The sequence below is a fragment of the Heterodontus francisci genome, chromosome 2, assembly GCF_036365525.1.
Source record: "Heterodontus francisci isolate sHetFra1 chromosome 2, sHetFra1.hap1, whole genome shotgun sequence".
Lineage (NCBI taxonomy): Eukaryota > Metazoa > Chordata > Chondrichthyes > Heterodontiformes > Heterodontidae > Heterodontus > Heterodontus francisci.
Genome location: NC_090372.1, coordinates 77,084,413 through 77,105,323, shown reverse-complemented (window position 1 = coordinate 77,105,323; position 20,911 = coordinate 77,084,413). Strand labels below are relative to the sequence as shown.

The 20,911-nt window shown below is 44.3% G+C and overlaps 1 protein-coding gene across 4 annotated transcripts in view; it reads right to left on the bottom strand.

Annotated features, from left to right (window-relative positions):
- Positions 1-20,911, bottom strand: part of creb5b (cAMP responsive element binding protein 5b) — a 559,467-nt gene that overhangs the window by 129,845 nt on the left and 408,711 nt on the right. For all 4 annotated transcript variants that reach the window (XM_068059425.1, XM_068059416.1, XM_068059435.1 and 1 more), the window contains one exon: positions 17,675-17,785. In XM_068059425.1, the coding sequence (XP_067915526.1) occupies positions 17,675-17,785 (111 nt within the window). The remainder of the gene's footprint in view (positions 1-17,674; positions 17,786-20,911) is intronic.

Sequence of the window (20,911 nt, the reverse complement as noted above, 5' to 3'; positions counted from 1 at the left end):
AATTCAGACACTGGAAGGGGTTAAAATTGGTAAGGAGGAATTATTAGATAGGCTGTCTGTACTTAAAGTGGATAAAGCACCAGGACAGGATGAGATGCATCCAAGGATACTGAGGGCAGTGAGGGTGCAAATCGCAGAGGCACTGGCCATAACTTTTCAGTCTTCCTTAGAGTTGGGGGTGGTGCCAGAGGACTGGAGAGTTGCAAACGTTACACCCTTGTTCAAAGAAGGGTGTAAAGATAAGCCCAGCAACTGCAGGTCAGTCAGTTTAACTTCAGTGGTGGGGAAACCTCTAGAAAGAATAAGTCAGGACAAAATTAATAGTTACATGGACAAATGCGGGTTAATTAAAGAGTGCCAGCATGGATTTCTTAAGGGAAAATAATGTTTAACTAACTTGCTGGAGTTTTTTGAGGAGGTAACAGAGAGGGTTGATGAGGGCAATGCTGTTGATGTGGTGTACATGGACTTTCAAAAGGCGTTTGATACAATGCCACACAACAGACTTGTGAGCAAAGTTATAGCTCATGGAATAAAAGGGATAGTAGCAACATGGATACAGAATTGGCTGAGTAACAGGAAACAAAGAGTAGTGGTTAATAGATGTTTTTCAAGCTGGCAGAAGGTTTGTAGTGAAGTTTCCCAGGAATCAGTGTTGAGACCTTTGCTTTTCCTGATATATATCAATGACCTAGACCTTGGTGTACAGGGCACAATTTCAAAGTTTGCAGATGATACGAAACTTGGAAGCATTGTGAACTGTGATGAGGATAGTGTAGAACTGCAAAAGGACATAGACAAGTTAGTGGAATGGACGAATAGCTGGCAGATGAAGTTCAATGCAGAGAAAAGTGAAGTGATTTAGTCTGGTAGGAAGGACATGGAGAGACAATATAAAATAAAGGGTACAGTTCTAAAGGGGATGCAGAAGCAGAGGGACGTGGCTGTATATGTGCATAAGTCATTGAAGATGGCAGGACAGGTTGAGAGAGCAGTTAATAAATAGCAGTATTCTGGACTTTATTAATAGGCGCATAGAGTACAAGAGCAAAGAAGTTTTGTTGAACTTATACAAAACACTAGTTCGGCCTTAGCTGGAGTATTGCGTCCAATTCTGGGCACTGCAGTTCAGGAAAGATGTGAAGGCATTGGAGACAGTATGGAAAAGATTCACGAGAATGGTTTCAGGGATGAGGAACTTCAGTTATGAAGATAGAATGGAGAAGTTAGGACTATTTTCCTTGGAGAAGAGGTGATTTGATAGAGGTATTCAAAATCATGAGGGGTCTGGACAGAGTAGATAGGGAGAAACTGTTCCGACTCATGAAAGGATCGAGAATGAGATGGCACAGATTTAAAGCAATGGGTAAGAGAGGCAAAAGCAAAATGAGGAAAGACTTTCACGCAGCGATTGGTTAAGGTCTTGAGTGCGCTGCCTGAGAGTTTGGTGGAGGCAGGTTCAATTGAAGCATTCAAAAGGGAATTAGACTGTTATATGAAAAGGAAGAATGTGCAGGGTTATGGGGAGAAGGCGGGGGAATGACACTGAATGAATTGCTCTTTCGGAGAATCGGTGTGGACACGATGGGCCAAATGGCCTCCTCTGTGCTGTAACAATTCTGGAATTCTGTGAAAATCCCTCAGCCCTGGAACCATTGGTAAATTTCCTCTGCACCCTCTCAAGGACCTTCACATTCTTCCTAAAATGTGGTGATCAGAACTGAACACAATATTCTAGTTGTGGCCTAACCAGAGCTTATAAAGGTTCAGCATAACATCTCTGCTTTTGTACTAGAAATCTCTATTTATGAAACCAAAGATCCCACATGCTTTGTTAACTCCTCTCTCAATATGCCTTGTCACCTTCAAAGATCTATGCACATCAATCCCCAGGGTCCTCAGTCCCTCCACACTCTTTCAAACTGTGCCATTAATTCTATGTTGCCTCAGGACATCGCTACAAGAGCTCCTCAGGGCAGTGTCCTAGGCCCAACCATCTTCAGCTGCTTCATCAATGACCTTCCCTCCTTCATAAGGTTAGAAGTGGGGATGTTTGCTGATGATTGCACAGTGTTCAGTTCCATTTGCAACTCCACAGATAATGAAGCAGTCCTTGCCCACCTGCAGCAAGACCTAGACAGAATTCAGGCTTGGGCTGATAAGTGGCAAGTAACATTCGCGCCATACAAGTGTCAGGTTCTAAGATTCTAAGCATCTCTCCTTGACATTCACCTTACCATCGCTGAATCCCCACCATTGACATCCTGAGATTCACCATTGACCAGAAACCAGCCATATAAATACTGTGGCTACAAGAGCAGGTCAGAGGCTCAGAATTCTGCAGGGAGAAACTGACCTTCTGACTCACCAAAGCCTTTCTACCATGTACAAGGTCATCAGGAGTGTGATGGAATACTCTCCACCTGCTTGGATGAGTGCAACTCCAACAACACTCAAGATGCTCAACAATATCCAGGACAAAGCAGCCCTCTTAATTGGCACGACATCCACATTAAACATTCACTCTCTCCACCAATGGTGCACAGTGGCTGCAGTGTGTACCATCCATAAGATGCACTGCAGCAACTCACAAGGTTTCTTCAACAGCATCTTCCAAACTCACAGCCTCTACCATCTATTTGATGTTAGCCTTACATCAGTTGTTGGAAAAATGCTAGAATCTATTCTAAAGGATGTGATAAATGGACACTTGGATAATAATGATCTGATTGGGCATAGTCAACATGGATTTATGAATGAGAAATCATGTTTGACGAACCTGTTGGAGTTTTTTGAGGATGTTACTAACAGAATTGATAAGATAGACGTGATGTACGTGGATTTTCAGAACGCTTTTGATAAAGTCCCCCACAGGAGGTTGGTTAGCAAAATTAAAGCACATGGGATAGGATGTAATATACTGGCATGTATTAAGGATTGGTTAACAGGCAGAAAGCAGAGAGCAGGAATAAATGAGTCATTCTCACGTTGGCAGGCTGTGACTAGTGGGGTACTGCAGGGATCAGTGCTTGGGTCCCAGCTGTTCACAATATATATCAATGATTTGGATGTGGGGACCAAATGTAATTTTTCCAAGTTCACGGATGACACCAAACTAGTGGGAATGTGTGTTGTAAGGAAGATGCAAAGTGGCTTCAAGGGGATTTGGACAGACTTAGTGAGTGGGAAAGAACGTGGCAGATGGAATATAATGTGGAAAAAGATGAGGTTATCCACTTTGGTAGGAGGAACAGATGTGAAGAGTATTTCTTAAATGGTAAGAATTTAGAAAATTTAGATGTACAAAGGGACCTGGGTGTCCTTGTCAATAAGTCGCTGAAAGCTAACATGCAGGTGCAGCAAGCAATTAGGAAGGCTAATGGTATGTTAGCCTTTATCGCAAGAGGATTTGAGTACAGGAGTAGTGAAGACTTGCTTCAATTGTATAGAACCTTGGTTAGACTGCACTTGGAGTACTGTGTGTAGTTTTGGTCCCTTTACCTTAGGAAGGATATTATTGCCATAGTGGGAGTGTAACGAAAGTTCAGCAAACTTGTTCCTGGGATGGCGGGACTGTCCTATGAAGACAGATTGGGGAAACTGGGCCTGTATTCTCTAGAGTTTCGAAGAATGAGAAGTGATCTCATTGATACCTACAAAATACTTAAAGGGGTAGATAGGGTAGATGCAGGTAAGATGTTTCCCCTGGCTGGGGAGTCTAGAACCAGAAGGCACAATTTCAAAATAAGGGGGAAGCCACCTAGGACAGAGATGAGGAGAAATTTCTTTACTCAGTGTTGTGAATTTTTGAAATTCTCTACCCCAGAGGGCTGTGGAAGCTCAGTCACTGAGAATGTTTAAAGCAGAGATTGACAGATTTCTAAATATAAATGACATAAGAGGATATGAGGATAGTGTGGGAAAAAGGCATTGAAGTGGATGATCAGCCATGATCATATTGAATGGCGGGGCAGGCTCGATGGGCTGAATGGCCTACTCCTGCTCCTATGTTCGTAAGGGCAGCACGCACATGGGAACACCACCACCTGCAAGTTCCCCTCCAAGTCATACATCATCCTGACTTGGAAAAAAAATTAAAATGTACATTAGTGAAGCTGAGAATAAAAGGGAAGATGCTGCACACAGACTTGGCTACCTCAACCATTGATGCATCCGATTTCTGAGCACATGCATACTTAAAACAAATAAAGTGATCAGCTTATTCTTCATTGATCATTATACTGCAGAACTGTGCAACCTCAATGTATGAATTTACAAACACTGTGCCCAACAACTTTTTATATCATATGCGATTGTAATAAAGACCGCTGGGGGGAATACTAAACAGCAGTAATTTCTATGATTAATATCAAATTAATAACACAAACTGTATGGGATCTTCTGTAACAACTCCATGTAACAAAACCAAATTCACTAGTATAGACTAGTCAAGCAACAGCCTGACACTGTCATACTCATGGAATCATACCTTACAATGTCCCAGGCACCGTCATCACAATCCCCAGGTATTTCCTGTCCCACCGGCATGGCAGACCCAGCAGAGGTGGTGACACAGTGGTATACAGTTGGGAGGGAGTCACCCTAGGAGTCCTCAACATCGACTCCTGACCCCATGAAGTCTCATGGCATCAGGTCAAACATGGGCTAGGAAACTTCCTGCTGGTTACCACCTACCGCCCTCCCTCAGCTGATGAATCAGTACTCCTGCATGTTCAACACCACTTGGAGGAAGCACTGAGTGTGGCAAGGGCGCAGAATGTACTCTGGGAGGGGGACTTCAATGTCCATCACCAAGAGTGGCTCAGCAGCACCACTACTGACCGAGCTGGCCGAATAGTAAAGAACATAGCTGCTAGACTAAGTCTGCGGCAGGTGGTGAGGGAACCAACAAGAGGGAAAAACATACTTGACCTTGTCCTCACCAATCTGCCTGAAGCAGATGCATCTGTCCATGGCAGTATTGATAGGAGTGACCACCGCACAGTTGTTGTGGAGACGCAGTCCCTCTTCACATTCAGGATATCCTCCATCGTGTTGTGTGGCACTACCACCATGCTAAATGGGATAGATTTTGAACAGATCTAGCAATGCAAAACTGGGCATCCATGAGGCGCTGTGGGCCATCAGCAGCAGCAGAATTGTACTCAAGCACAATCAGTAACCTCATTGTCCGGCATATCCCCCACTCTACCATTACCATCAAGCCGGGAGACTAACCCTGGTTCAATGAAGAGTGCAGGAGGACATGCCAGGAGCAGCATCAGGCACACCTCAAATGAGGTGTCAACCTGGTGAAGCTACAACACAGGACTACTTGCATGCCAAACTGTGTGAGCAGCATGCGATAGACAGAGCTAAGCGATCCCATAACCAACAGATCAGACCTTTTTTTTTATTCATTCATGGGATGTGGGCATTGCTGGCCAGGCCAGCATTTATTGCCCATCCCTAATTGCCCTTGAGAAGGTGGTGGTGAGCTGTCTTCTTGAACCACTGCAGTCAATGTGGAGTAGGTACACCCACAGTGCTGTTAGGAAGGGAGTTGCTGCAGTGCATCTTGTAGACGGTACACACTGATGCCACTGCGCGTTGGTGGCGGAGGGAGTGAATGTTTGTAGATGGGGTGCCAATCAAGTGGGCTGCTTTTTCCTGGATGGTGTCCTAGCCTCTGACCTGCTTTTGTAGCCACAGTATTTATATAGCTACTCCAGTTCAGCTTCTGGTCAATGGTAGCCCCTAGGATGTTGATAGTGGGGGATTCAGCAATGGTAATGCCAGTTTTTGTCAAGGGAGATGGCTAGATTCTCTCTTGTCGGAGATGGTCATTGCCTGGCACTTGTGTGGCGCGAATGTTACTTGCCACTTAACAGCCCAAGCCTGGATATTGTCCAAGTTTTGCTGCATTTCTACACAGACTGCTTCATTGTGCAATCATCAGCAGACATCCCCACTTCTGACCTTATGACTGAAGGAAGGTCATTGATGAAGCCGCTGAAGATGGTAGGGCACTACCCTCAGGAACTCTGCAGTGATGTCCTGGAGCTCAGATCTAAGCTCTGCAGGCCTGCAACATCCAGTCATGAATGGTGGTGGACAATTAAACAACTAACTGGAGGAGGTGGCTCCACAAATATCCCCATCCTCAATGACAGGGGAGCCCAGAATATCAGTGCAAAAGATAAGGCTGAAGCATTTGCAACAATCCTCAGCCAGAAGTGCTGAGTTGTTGATCCATCTCAGTCTCCTCCTGAAGTCCCCAGCATCACAGATGCCAGTCTTCAGCCAACTTGATTCACTCTGTGTGATATCAAGAGACGACTGAAGGCATGGGATACTGCAAAGGCTATAGGCCCTGACAACAGTCCGGCAATAGTATTAAGACCTGTGCTCCAGAACTTGCCACACCCCTAGCCAGGCTGTCCCAGTACAGCTACAACACTGGCATCTACCTGGCAATGTGGAAAATTGCCCAGGTATGCCCTGTACACAAAAAGCAGAACTCTTCATTGGTTGGAGTCATACCTAGCGCAAAGGAAGATGGTTGTGGTTGTTGGAGATCAATCATCTGAGCTCCAGGACATCACTGCAGGAGTTCCTCAGGGTAGTGTCCTCGGCCCAACCATCTTCAGCTGCTTCATCAATGACCTTCCTTCAATCATAAGGTCAGAAGTGGGGATGTTCGCTGATGATTGCACAATGTTCAGCACCATTCGTGACTCCTCAGATACTGAAGCAGTCCGTGTAGAAATGCAGCAAGACCTGGACAATATCCAGGCTTGGGCTCATAAGTGGCAAGTAACATTCGTGCCACAAAAGTGCCAGGCAATGACCACCTCCAACAACAGAGAATCTAACCATCTCCCTTTGACATTCAATGGCATTACGATCGCTGGATCCTCCACTATCAAAACATCTTGAGGTTACCATTGACCACAAACTGAACTGGAGTAGCCATATAAATACAATAGCTGCAAGAGCAGGTCAGAGGCTAGGATTCCTGCGGTCAGTAACTTACCTCCTGACTTCCCGAAGCGTGTCCACCATCTATAAGCCACAAATCAGGAGTGTGATGGAATATTCTCCACTTGCCTGGATGGGTACAGCTCCAACAACACTCAAGAAGCTCGACACCATCCAGGACAAAGCACTGCAGCATTGCACCAAGGCTCCTTAGACAGCACCTTCCAAAACCGTGACCTCTACCACCTAGAAGGACAAGGGCAGCAAATGCATGGGAACACCGCCACCTGAAAGTTCCCCTCCAAGCCACACACCATCCTGACTTGGAACTATCTCACTGTTCCTTCATTGTTGCTTGTTCAAAATCCTGGAACGCCCTTCCTAACAACACTGTGGGTGTACCTACCCCACATGGACTGCAGCGGTTCAAGAAGGCAGCTCATCACCACCTTCTCAAGGGCAATTAGGGATGGGCAAAAAATGTGGGCCTAGCCAGTGATACCCACATCCCATGAATGAATTTTTAAAAAGTATTTGCATTTAACTCACCAGTTAGCATAATGAAAATTACTGGCAAATTGTGCAGCTACTAAAGTAGTCAGGAAATTCCAGCCGGTACTTGAATGCATTCCCACAGGTAGGCAGGATTAGCATAGGTGCAACACTCAAGAAGCTCGACACCATCCAGGACAAAGCAGCCCGCTTGATTAGCACCCTATTTGATTTGAGTGTTCTGATGAAGGGTCACTAACCTGAAACCTGATGCTGCCAGACCTGCTGAGCATTTCCAGCATTACTTATTTCAGATTTCATCAGCATTTTCAGTATTTTGCTTTTATTTTAGCTTGGGTGCACTTGTATATACTGATTATTTTAATGAGAAGGAGATTTATTTTTCAATACATTTAAATTCTCTTTACCTTGCAGACGTGTTCTGTATGCACAGATGCTGAAAAGATGAACTCCCTCAAGGAGTGTAATTGATTGCAGATGGGGATTTGGTAATGAAGGGAGCCAGGAGTAAACAGATTCCTTGTTAATTTGCTGGCAAACCTCATTGTAGCACTTGTAGCTTGTTTACTTGGCTGGTGTAGGTTCAGTTTGCATCAGGGTGATGCAAACAAAATCCTTCTGCTGTAAATTATTGATAATCTTATGTGAATTAACAAACACTAAAAAGTACTTAGATATACTTTGATATAAAGGGCCACAGATGTGTATAGTCGGTAGGATGTCAGCTCAGAGCCCAGATTATGAATAGCAGGCAAAAGATGACTGTACAATGTTGTGAGTTGAATAATTTGACTCTGTGATATTAAGCTACTTTGCACAGTCATGATCAAACAGATTTGCCATGCAGCAGGCCAAATCTTCACCCAAGAAGTGGTATGTTTTACTCCACAACAAAGTCGCATCAGCCTTCTTCTCACCTTTTTCATGTGGCCTCTGTTCAGAACACCTGCTAAGGTGCTGCAAAAATCCAATGAGCTGCAGCCTTGTAAATGGGCTTTTTCAAAGCAATAACTGAATGACATTCTGAGGAGGTTTATCTGTGGCAATGCTGCATTACTGTGATGTTGAGGGCCACCTCACTACTTTTATGAGGAAATTATAAGAGTGAGTTCTATGCCTCAGTGGTGTATTAGAATAGAAGCTGATACAATGTGATTTGGAGGCAAAATGTTGCAGTGTAAGTATTAATTTAGTTACCTAATTTGACTGGGATTTCACAGCATTGTCATATCAATGCAGGTGAATTATACAGGCTGTTGAAAAACAGAATCCAGCACACTTTTGCAGCTATTACAGCATCCAACTCACTTTTGCAGCTATTATCATTTATAGTTTACAAAGCATAATTTATGTTAAGAAAATTTCCATCTATATAATATAAAAAAAAAATTATGGCCCAGATTTTGCTGTACTAATAACAGCAAGGCTGTCAGCACTCGCCGTTATTACAGTATAAAACTGACAGCAACGTCTGGTGTCTGCACTTGCAGTTAAACATGGAAATCCGGAAGTTGTTATCAGTAATACCCTGCTCCTCCACAGGGTGCGCTGTTGCAGTGTTTGCCAATGGAATCTGCACAGAAATCATTGTAATGGCATAAAGATCAATGAAGAACTTGTTTAATCAGGATTAACTGAGGTTTAATGGCATAGTTTTTTTTATTCTTTTATGGGATGTGAGCATCGCCGGCAAGGTCGACATTTATTGCCCATCCCCAATTGTCCTTGAGAAGGTGGTAATGAGCCACCTTCTTGAACTGCTGCAGCCCATGTGTTGTAGGTACACCTGTTTGGAAGGGAGTTCCAGGTTTTTGATCCAGTGATAGTGAAGTAACGGTGATACAGTTGAAGTCAGGATGCTGTGCGACTTGGAGGGGAACTTGCAGGTGGTGGTGTTCCCATGTGACTGCTGCCCTTGTCCTTCTAGGTAGTAGAGGTCATGGGTTTGGAAGGTGCTGTCGAAGGAGGCTTGGTGGGTTGCTGCAGTGCATTTATAGATGGCACACACAGCTGCCACTGTGTGCCGATGTGGAGATAGCGAATGTTTAAGGTGGCAGAAGAGGTGCTGATCAAGTGGGCTGCTTTGTCCTGGATGGTGTCGAACTTCTTGAGTGTTGTTGGAGCTGCACCCATCCAGGCAAGTAGAGAGTATTCCATCACACTCCTGACTTGTAGATGGTGGAGAGACTTTGGGGAGTCAGGAAATGAGTTACTCTCTGTAGAATTCCCAGTCTCATACCTGCTTTTGTAGCCACAGTATGTAATTGGTTGGTCCAGTTAAGTTTCTGGTCAATATTAACCCCTAGGGTGTTGATGGTGGCAGATTCAGTGATGGTAATGCCCTTGAACATTAAGGGGGAGATGGTTAGATTCTCTCTTACTGGAGATGGCCATTCTCTGACACTTGAATGGTGCAAATGTTACTTGACACTTATCAGCCCAAGCCTGAATGTTGTCCAGGTCTTGCTGCATGCGGGCACGGACTGCTTCAGTATCTGAGGAGTGATGAACGGCACTGAACATTGTGCAATCATCAACGAACATCCCCACTTCTGACTTTATAATGGAGGAAAGGTCATTGATGAAGCAGCTGAAGATGTTTGGGCCTAGGACACTGCCCTGAGAAACTCTTGCAGCGATATCCTGGAGCTGAGATGATTGGCTTCCAATAGCCATAACCATCTTCATTTGTGCTAGGTATGACTCCAACCAGTGGAGAGTTTTCCCCCTGATTTCCACTGACTTCAATTTTGTTAGGTCTCCTTGATGTCAAGGGCAGTCAGTCCCATTTCACCTCTGGAATTTAGCTCTTTTGTCCATATTTGGACCAAGGCTGTAATGAGGTCAGTAGCTGAATGGCCCTTGCGGAACCTAAACTGAGCATCAGTCAGCAGCTTATTGCTGAGTAAGTGCGGCTTGATAGCACGGTGAACAACACCTTCCATCACTTTGGTGATGATTGAGAGGAGACTAATGGGTTGGTACTTGGTCGGGCTAGATTTGTCCTGCTTTTAGTGGACAGTACATAGCTAGTAAGTCATAATTACTGCTAACCATCCTCGCTGGCCCTGAAAAATTAATTTAACATATTGGCTTGATTTTCAAATTGGGGTTGGGAACCCGACACCTGTATAATTTCCAGGTCCCGACACTGTGCCACAACTGCATCGCTCACACAACGAGAAATGTAAATGCCCTAATTGGGCCGGTGGCGAGCTCAGCACTCAACTAGTGGCGTCAAGCGTAACCAGGAGGCGGGAGATGCCTGCAGAGCGTGAGTGGCAAAGGCAGGTAGCAGCCATGATGGAGCCTGCCTGTTATAAGCGGGTGAGGAAGGGGTCTCAGGCTCCCCTCTTGCCCCTTTCCGGGTTTGGCTTTAACAGGGCTTATCTTTTTAAACACAGTGATTTTAGCTTACCACCTCAGTGAGCACTCTAATTACAATTGCAAATGAACCAGACAGGTTTTCTTGGGTTTAAACAAGAAAGATGTAAGTTTATTAGCCTATCACTCTAACCTGGTTAAAATTACTAAAATACACGACGCATCCACGCTCGCAGCATACGAGAGGCATACACACAAACAAATAGATACAGAGGGGAAGAAAGAGTTGGGGGGACTGAAATAGAGTTTGTAATAAATGGAATACAGATACAGTTCTTAATGCCCTTGGTACAATGTCCTCAATTAAAGTTAAGGTCTTGGAGTCCTCGCTGGGGCCACGTGCACAATTCCAGGCTTGCTTCTCTGGTACCAGAAGATCGAAGAGAGGCTTTGTCTGTAGTCCTGAAGCATAGAAGCTACCAGCGTGGTCTTCCTGAGACTTTGCTAGAGGCAGAGAGAGATATTTTCTTCCTGAGGTTCAGAGTTGCAGTCCGTTTCCTTTCTGTCAGGCACAATTCAAAAGCCTCAGTCTTACCAGCAGGTAGGTCATTTGACCATCTCTTTGTTTGAAACAGCAACTTCTTGGAGGGTTGTTGGATTTCAAAGTCTTTCTGACATACTCGGTGGGGGATGGAGTTTGGCTCCTAAAAAGTCAAAGGGTGTTGATCACCATTATTGCCCAGACCAACCTTGCTAATTGAATCAAGGAGCACCCCCATTGTCTCTATTCATCTGTCTCTCAGCCAGCCCTTGTCTTCTCAGAATGCAAAAATGCAACCATGGTTTCAGTTGTTCAGTTCTGTTTTTCAAACAAGTTATTTGCAATGTCCAGTAAAAATGTTTTAAGCAGTGTCCCATATAACAAAATTAATATGTTTCCATTTGGCAGGTGTGATTTCCCTCTCACTGGCACTGCCTTGCAGCAAAGAGCAGGCAGCACAGTGGAGGGCCAGCAAACTCACTGCAAATAAAAATGGTCAAACGGAACAATTGGAGGATAAAGCATACAGTCCGGCGCAAGATCCCCCAGCTCTCAACATTTTTGAACATCAAGAAAAAATCTTTACCTTCTGTCCGCTTTGAACCTGAAAATGTGCATGAATGTGTACTAAACTGTTCGGGTTCGGCGATTTCAACTTTGAAAATTGCCATCTCACTCTCCCCAGCTCATTAACAAGCTCCTCAAGGAGGCTGTTAATTGGAGACGAGCGGGTTCCCCGTTCCCACCATTCCCCCCACCACCACTTGCCCTCCCCATGAAAATTGCATGACGTTACGGAGGCGGTGTGATCGAGTGCCACCCTTGGGAAACGCAATTTTCAAATCACACCCACACCCTTTCCCAACCCCACCAGCAATTGAAAATCCCCAAGAAGAAAATTAAATGTTGCAGATTTAAAAAAAATTAATATTAATATTTTATATAGTTTTTGCGTTTAATCCCATGTGTATAATCCAATCTTTATTTTGCTTCCTGTGGAATGATTTATATTCCCTGTTTTTTACTTTATGCTTTGCTGTCTCTGACGTTTCTTCAATCTGAGTGGTTGAACAGCTTGTCTGCTGCTTGCCCTGCTCACAGATGCTACAGATCCCTTGTGGAAGGCACTGATTTTAAACTGCCTCTGGAAGACTGGAAATCTATGCTGACAATCCCACTAAAAGTCTGCAAGGCAAAATCCATTCCTTCACCACTCACAGCAAATCTGAGCCTATATGTTATTCAGATATTGGTTCATTTTTTTAGAATACCAGAAAAAGAGGGAGCAAATAAAACAAATCTGGACCATAAAGTAGCTAGATTTCTTTTCAGACAAATTGTAGACATCACCTCCACTGCCCCTCCCCCCACAAGCACGTCTGGGTGCTCAGGCAGTCAGCTGATGGAGCACGCCATTGGCTGCTCAATAGCTCTGGCAGGATGCCCAGTCCATTTTGAGGGCTGGGTCTCACATGCACAGGGCTGGTGGGCTGTTGGTGGAAAATGAGCATCCCAGTGCAGTTCACTGGCTCTGGGCTTCTACGTTATCAGGTTGTACATCCGGGTGGAAGGGTCGAGGGCGTGGTAGTGGGAGAGTGGGGAAGGAGTCTGTTCTCAAAAGTGGGTACTCGGTGCGGCAGTGGCCCACATCACTTTTGTGGAGCCCAAGGAAGTAGTCCTGCTCCTCCTGACCCAACAAAAGTGAATTAGAACTTACCTCTGGGCCCCATACTGGTGGACTGCCAGCTGAAAATGCTCAGACTGTACACAGTACACCCTCACCCACTTCAGTCCTGAAATGACAACTGGAGTAAAATTCACAGCTACATAGTAAGCAGTATCAAGGCAGTAAGGCGTTCCCAACCATTTTCCGTTTGACGGGAAGACTCAAATCTTCCCCCTTATCTTCCACGTTTTGAAAAAAAACTTTCTTCTCTTGGTTTCTTTTCCAATTGAGCAAACCACCATTCTCCAAACAGGTTTGCTTAAAATCCAAAGCTAATAAAAAAGAAATTCCTTCAGAAACAACTGACTCCATTTTAAACTTGGTACCATGGCTTAGATAGAACAATACTGGCAGTGCCAACTTACACTGACCATTTGCACCAACAAATGAGACTTTAGAGCTCCATGCAGTATCACTAAGTACACCCACACGGATTACAGTTTACATCATCTCATTTACTGCCATTTTATTTTGCTCTGATTGGAAAATCAGTGCATATGAAGTTGAACTGGCATCAATAGCACTGTACTGCACTTTTGGAGCTGGCCTAATGAAGACAACAGTGTGGCATTGGATTTTAAGCAAACCTGTACAATAGTGGTAATTTTGGATAGTAGAATATTCGAGTGTTGTAGCTACTAGGCTGATCATAACAAACTGCCATTTAAAAATGAAAAAAAATTGCACCGCTCTAATGTTGAGCAGACACTAAAACCAAAGTTTACATTTTATTTGATATTTCAATACTTAATCCATAATTAAAATACTACCTCTTAATGAGTTTTGCACAATTTTTGTGTTTCCTTGCGAAAAATATTAATACATTTCCAAAATATCACTAGACAGACAAGTCACCTACACCTCGAAATCCATGGGATTACGCAAGCAGTGCCCTACGACACTTGATCCAATAAGAGTTTGTGGAGTCAATGGAGGGCTTCTAAGGTGCAGCTAATCTCCAGTGCCTACCTGTCATTGAGGAGGAGTTGCCCAGATCCTTCCTTCGGCAATCCATAGTGCTCCCGTGCAAGGTGACCAAGTGAATTTTAAAAAGAAACCTAGTTTTTCTGATTTCCCCAACCACTCAGTATCCCAGCTTGCAGTCCTACATCGTACTCTGATTGAGTCAGAGAAGCAGAACCCCTTTTGTAGAGACTTCCCATCTCTGGGACAGTCCCCTGACTTCATTGGACCTGTCAGAGAAGGATAGAGGTTCCATTCCAGAAGGTCCTGGAATTACCTGGGACCTGCCGCTACTGCCATTTTTAGTGCAAGATGTTATTTACCTATAAAATTGTGTATCACCGAAAAAGCATTCATTTGCTCCTGAGGCGAAGGCCCTAATCTTATTTCGGAGGTGAGGACAGAGCGGAAGAAATTTTGAGATTGGGAAACTGAGAAGAACGGGTTAAATTCAGCAGGCCATGATTACCATTTTGTGTCTCCATTTCCTGGCCACACCAAGCCAGACTCGGAAGCTAGCTGGCTGTCGAGTAGGCAGGGCTCTGATACCACATCACAGCTAGGGAGGGGAGAGGAGGGAAGGAAGGATCAGAAATGTCAGAGACAGGGGAGGGCAGTTGTGGTGGGGGGGTGCTGTTGGGCAGTGGATGGTGGGAGAGAAAAGATTGGAGGCCAGGTTCAGGGGAAGACAAGGTCCAAACCAGAGAGGCGATCAGAGGCCAGTGGGCAGATCAGAGGCAAAGATCGGGTGAAGATCAGGGTCCAGAGCAGAGGGGAGATTGGAAGGGGTGGGTGGGGAAGTGGATGGTGGGGGGAAAAGATTGGAGGCCAGAGGGGAGATCAGAGGCCAGGATTGAGGGAAGATAGGGGTCCAAAGCCAACGGGTGATCAGAGGCCAGGATTGGGTGAAGATCAGGGTCCAAAGCAGAGGGGAGATTGGAAGAGTCAGGCTGGAGGGGTGATGTGGGCAAGTGGATGGTTCTGTGTGAGGAAATCAGAAGGGTTTGGGGGTGTCTGATGTGGGCGAAGCAAGTAAACCAGATCCAGCAGGTAAGTGGAAAGGCATTTACTCCTGGATCCATAAGTCCTTTAGCTAACTGATTTACCTTAGGCCTGAGACACCAGTTCAATCAGGGTTGAAATTAAAAATGGTTGGTTAAAACTGGAAGTGGGTGGGTTGAGGTTGAGTTTCCTAATTTTAACAGTTTTACATCCCACCCACCCAAACCCACAGGGTTTCAAGGGTTAAAATTCTCCCCTGGTGCCTGGGTGGGAGGAAAGGAAAAACAGGAAGGAGGCAGTGTCTTTGATCCTCTTATGATATTGAAATTTTAACTTGAGTCACATGCCGTAAATGAGGCCGTAGCAGTGTTAAGATATGTGTGCCGCACTTACCACCTGTTCACGCTAATGTTCTCATCGCTGTCATCCTGAAAGGGGCTGCTGAAGTGCCTGCCTGTTTCAGGTGGTATGCCATTTTACTATGTGAATCAGGGCTCTATGACATACATAGGACTCCACCTGCTATTTTCAGACTCAATTGTGTGGAGTGAGCAGTTTTCAATCTTTGCCCAGTTTTAGGGGGAGTACTGCTGCAGAGACCTCAAAAAGGTGACGTGCTCCTCCATGCCACACAAAAAATAACCTGGGCAGCTGCTGACCTCGGCTCCACCAGCCCACCGTGATCACAAACCCCAGACCCAAGGCATGCCATGCTGCCAGGCAGGCAGCCTGCCGGCTGCTCAATTATTTGCCAACCCGATTCAACCAGCTGCATCGAGATGCTCATTTAATGCCGGACTTTGCAGTTCTATTTAAATGAGGCCCAGGCCTGAAAATGAATCTTTGCTCCTGGCACAGGCAGCTGGCTTGTCCACTTGACTGTCCGAAAGTTAAAATCTATTCATATAGTTCAGAAGGAAACCAAAGACACTGGGGAGAATTTTAACCCTCAACAATGGCTAGGAGAGGGACTGGGGTAGGTTATCAATAAAAGTCCGTTAATCTGACCCCAACCCACTGCATAGGCGTCTACCGCCATTTTTACGGTGGTGGATTTGCGGTGTGTTTGTGTCCTGCTCTCGAGAAGTAGGATGCATCATTTTAACATTTAAATCAGGCTCCCACAGTGTAGTTGGGAATCTGATTTAAGTTAAATGGCTATGGGTCGGATTTCCCAAAGCTCAGGAAACAGGGTAGCTAAAAGCAGGTGGCAGCAAGTGGATCAAGCAGCTAAATGCTTTTTAATAGACTCCTTGTGGAGCAGGAAAAACAAGAGAGCTCCCCCAGCCCCTCATGCAAATTTTCTGCTGCACTCGGCCACCCCTTCCCGCTCTCCAATCCCTAACTTGTGTCAGGTCTATCCTGATTACTGCTACTCCCCTGCTTCTGCCCCATACTCTCTCCCGGTCCCTTCTCCCTCCCCCCCACTTTCTTGATCCTCCCTCCCTCCCAATTGCCCTATCCCACTCCCCCTCATCAACCCTCATTCTATCCCAGTTAGGGCCTTCTACTGTTGGCTTTTCCGCCTGGTCAGCCTGTCAATCTGGCCACCGCCGGCAGAAAACGGATTAAAAAAGTGATAATGACATCCTGCCGTTAAATTCGGCAGGACCACTGCCTTCCCAGTATTATCAGGATTCCTCCAGCAAACATGCGTTCCCAATCCCTCCCCTTAAATATTGGGGCTCAAAGAAATAAACTGCTATCTGCAGGCACCAGAATTTATCTGCAGTAATAAACTAATCAGGATTATACCAAACCACTTACATGTGACTAAGAACACTAACACCTTGTAAGAGAATGTTCTTCGTTGGAGCTGTGAAATATACAGCACAAAGACATTTGAATATCTCAGACTGTGCAAGCAATGTTTTGTAACTGGATAACATATGAATGCAGTCATATTCTTTCATCACTTGTATTGCACACTATCAAGGATGTGTGTCAGAAAGCAAGTGATTAGTACTTGGTATTTAGTTTTGACTTTAAGCCAATTAAATTTTACTGAATCCAGAGTCAATTTTCAAGTTCTCCTTTGCACTTTTCATATAGTTTTCTAAAAGCATAAATACAAAAACTAAACTCTGAAAAATTCACTAGGTCCAAAAGAAACCAAAGAACTGAAAGCTCAATAGATCATTAAATAACTGAAGCATCCAATATATTATGCATTTACATATTTCATAAGTGGTAAATTCAGAAATCACTCATTATTGTCAAGTCAGACATTAAACAATTATATTAAACAAGTTCTCGTAGAATAGTATAAAAAAAACACTCATTATAGATGCTTCTGTTTTTTTTTACATTCCTAGAAGCTGAGCAGTACTGCCAGAGTTTAGCCATTATTATTAGACGCAATAATCATTAAATGAGCCCCAGAGGGCACGGTAAACAAGTTGTTCAATAGATCCTTGCTGGAAACATATTTTGTGATACAAACTTTAAAAAAAAACTTAAAGACATACAAACTTAAAAAAACTTCACAAACCATGTAATACATACATTTTACAGTGAGTTAAATGTACTTAAAACCATGAGGTTCATGGAAATTACAGATAATTCCCCACCCTTCCACCCACATACACATTCACGCAGACCAAGAATGTTTTGCTGTTTCTTACCATTTTGGCTTCTGAGTGCATTTGTTGGACTTGAGGAGGAGTGCACGGATTATTTAGAGAAGGGCCTGGCATTCCCATGATATTAGGACTCATGGATAATTGCCGATCCATCTTTGGAAAAGAAAAAATGTTTAGACACTTATTTTTAAAAATGACATTTAACAGATTAATGGTTGATTGAAATAAATAAAATCAGATTTTGAAAGATCTCTTCTGAGCTGCATTTATTTGTCATTGAATATCAACTAACATCCTAAATTAGGGACACTTAACTATTTACATTTTCTCCACCAAAGTGCTTAAACAGCTGGTGATAATCAGTGAAGAATCAGCAATAATTGTTAATTTTGGGAATTGCATAATTTGCTAATCCTTTAGCCTGCTTTAACAAAAACAAATTATATTCTTATTTACCTTAATGTCTATCCGTGTAATCTGATTTCATTTGATGCAGTGGTAGAGAGTACTAGAATATTGAATAATGCTTCTACTATTCCCATATTCCCAATACACCTTCCCCTTCCCATGGCACCTTCCCATGCAAGCACAGGAGGTGCCATACCTGCCCTTTTTACCTCCACGTGTCCCAGCATTGAGGGCTCCAAACACTCATTCCAGGTGAAAAAATGATTTCCTGTACTTCTTTCAATTTAGTATATTGTATTCGCTGCTGACAATTTGGTCTGCTCTAAACAGGGGAGACCAAACACAGATTGGGTGACCACTTTGCAGAACACCTCTGTTCAATCCTCATGCGTGACCCCATGCTTCCAGTCTCCTGTCATTTTATTTGTCTGTCGCACTCCACTTTCGTCTCTTTGTCCTCGGCTCCCACACTGTTCCACTGAAGCTCAACATGAGTTTGAAGAACAGCACATCCTCTTTCGATTAGGCCTTTTCAGCCTTCCAGATTCAACATTGAGTTCAATAATTTCAGACCATAATCTCTGCACCCATTTTTTGAGAGGCAGCTGTTGATGATGATTCTGCTATTCCAATTTACACATCCTCTAAATCCATCGTTTGTTTCTTTACTTGCTCCATTACCATCTTTATTTGCCATGCATCATCATCCCTTTTGTCATTTAATCACTCGTGTCTTCCACCCTATCACAGACCAATCCAGCCAAAATTAATGTTGGGTGGCTGCTCCCAATGCGGTGTGGGGTCAGGACATGCATTTTACCCCAACGTCAGGGTCCCAAACCAAAACAGAAAATCCCGCCCGTTAACTCTGTTTGTCTCTCCACAGATACTGTCTGACCTGCTGAGTATTTCCAGTATTTCTGTTTTTCTTTCAGATTTCTAGTACCAACAGTATTTTGCTTTTGTAGCACTATAATATGCCTGAGTGTAGAGAGGAAGATTGGTCAAGATTCTCAATCCAGTGATAGCTGCTCAAAGTGTGAATATGTGGACGTTGAATTTGAACAGGCTCAGACTCATCTGTGTTGCCCCTTAGATGAATGGCCAGTTGACGCTCACTGTCAAGGCTCATACAAGACAAGAGACCAGAGCGCATTGAATGCACTGACAGTTGCAGGTCAGAGGAGGAGGGGATAGTAAAGCACACTCTGCTCAATGTCCTGATGTTCTTACATATCTCGCTGAACTTGTCTGCAAACCTCCATCTCTACCTCTTCCACTAATTGGTGGCCTGCAATGCACCCCAAGAATTGTACCATTTAGTTTTCTATTTCTTAACTTTATCCAAATGAATTCTGTCTTAAAACAACCACTTACATTCGAGGAACAGCACCTCATCTTTTGATTAAGCACTTTACAGCTTTCCAGGCACAACATGGTGTTCAACAATTTCAGATTGTAACCTCTGCCCCCATGTTAGTTCCTTTTCCTTTTCTGGTTTTGGTTATTCTTTCTTGTTTTTCTTTTTTTTTTGCTGTTTCTTGGCAGTTGTTCATCCTTCTGCTATCCACACCTCCTCTGGACACATCCTTTGTTTCTTTACTTGTCCCATTACTACTCCCTTTGGCCTTGCACCATCAACCCTTTTGTCACTTAATCTCTCCTGCCTTCCATCCTATCACAGACATTCCCTTTTCTCTTTTTCCCACCCTTCCCCCTTTCAGTTGCTTAAAACCTGTTACATTTCTAGCTTTTCCCAGTACTAATGAAACGTCATTGTGACAGAAATCACACATGCCCAAATGGAAGTATTAATTTTGTCATATGGACACTGTTTGAAATTTTTACTGGACATTGCAAATAACTGTTAAAAAGCAGAACTGAACAGTTTAAACAGGAGTGAGACCTGGAGACCTGTGTGCTTCCACTGTAATAAGGAAGGTCACCTCAGAGCTGACTGCTGGAAACTATGGGGAAAGCCTGTAGGGTTAATCAGGGCACGCCCGCTCAGTGCAGGAGAAGGGACCCTGATGGAAAGCACAGCAGAGCAGTCTGTGGCTTTAACTGCAGCAGCAGTAAGACCCAGAAAAAATACTGCTGTGGTGCAGGATAATTTAATAAGATCCCTGAAGGTTATCAGGATTTAGTATCCAAAGGGAAAGTAACCCCATACACCTTAGAGGGGCAAGCAAGCCCATCATAATGCTCAGGGATACAGGGGCCACTAGATCCCTTTTGCTGGGAAAAGGCATGGCCTTTCCCCCAGAGAGTGCAGTACATACCAGAATGGTGATGAATGTTATTGGAGGGCAGTGTATGCCTGTACCTGTACACCAGGTGCACTTGGAGTGCGACCTAGTTTCAGGACCGGTGACCGTAGGGATTGTCCCTAGTTCGCCTGTGGACAGGGTTGACCTGCTCCTAGGTATTGATCTGGTGGGGTGAAGGTGGTAGCTTCCCCAGTAGTGGAAGAGAGACCGCAGGAGGTCAAAGTGACAGAGCAGTGGCAGGAGACGGTCCCTTGTATTTCTCCTGAATGTGTAGTGACTTGGGCCATGGCCAAACCAGCTACCCCAGAGGAGACTGGAGTGGCACTGTAGATAGATGACCATGCTGTAAGGTTGTCTGAAACTTTGTTTGGAAAGTTAGAGGACCCAGGGAATGGATTAAATGGATCTTCCCTAGCTGAGGTTCAGCGAGCCGACCAGATATTGAGAAAGTTGGCACAGGCTGGCCAAACCTAAAGTGAAGTAGAGGGAGTCCCTGATTGCTACTATTTAAAGAATGAGGTATTGATGAGGAAATGGAGTTCTCCTTGCAGACCAGAGGACAAACAGTGGATAGTGGTTCATGAGTTGGTGGTGCCGCAGA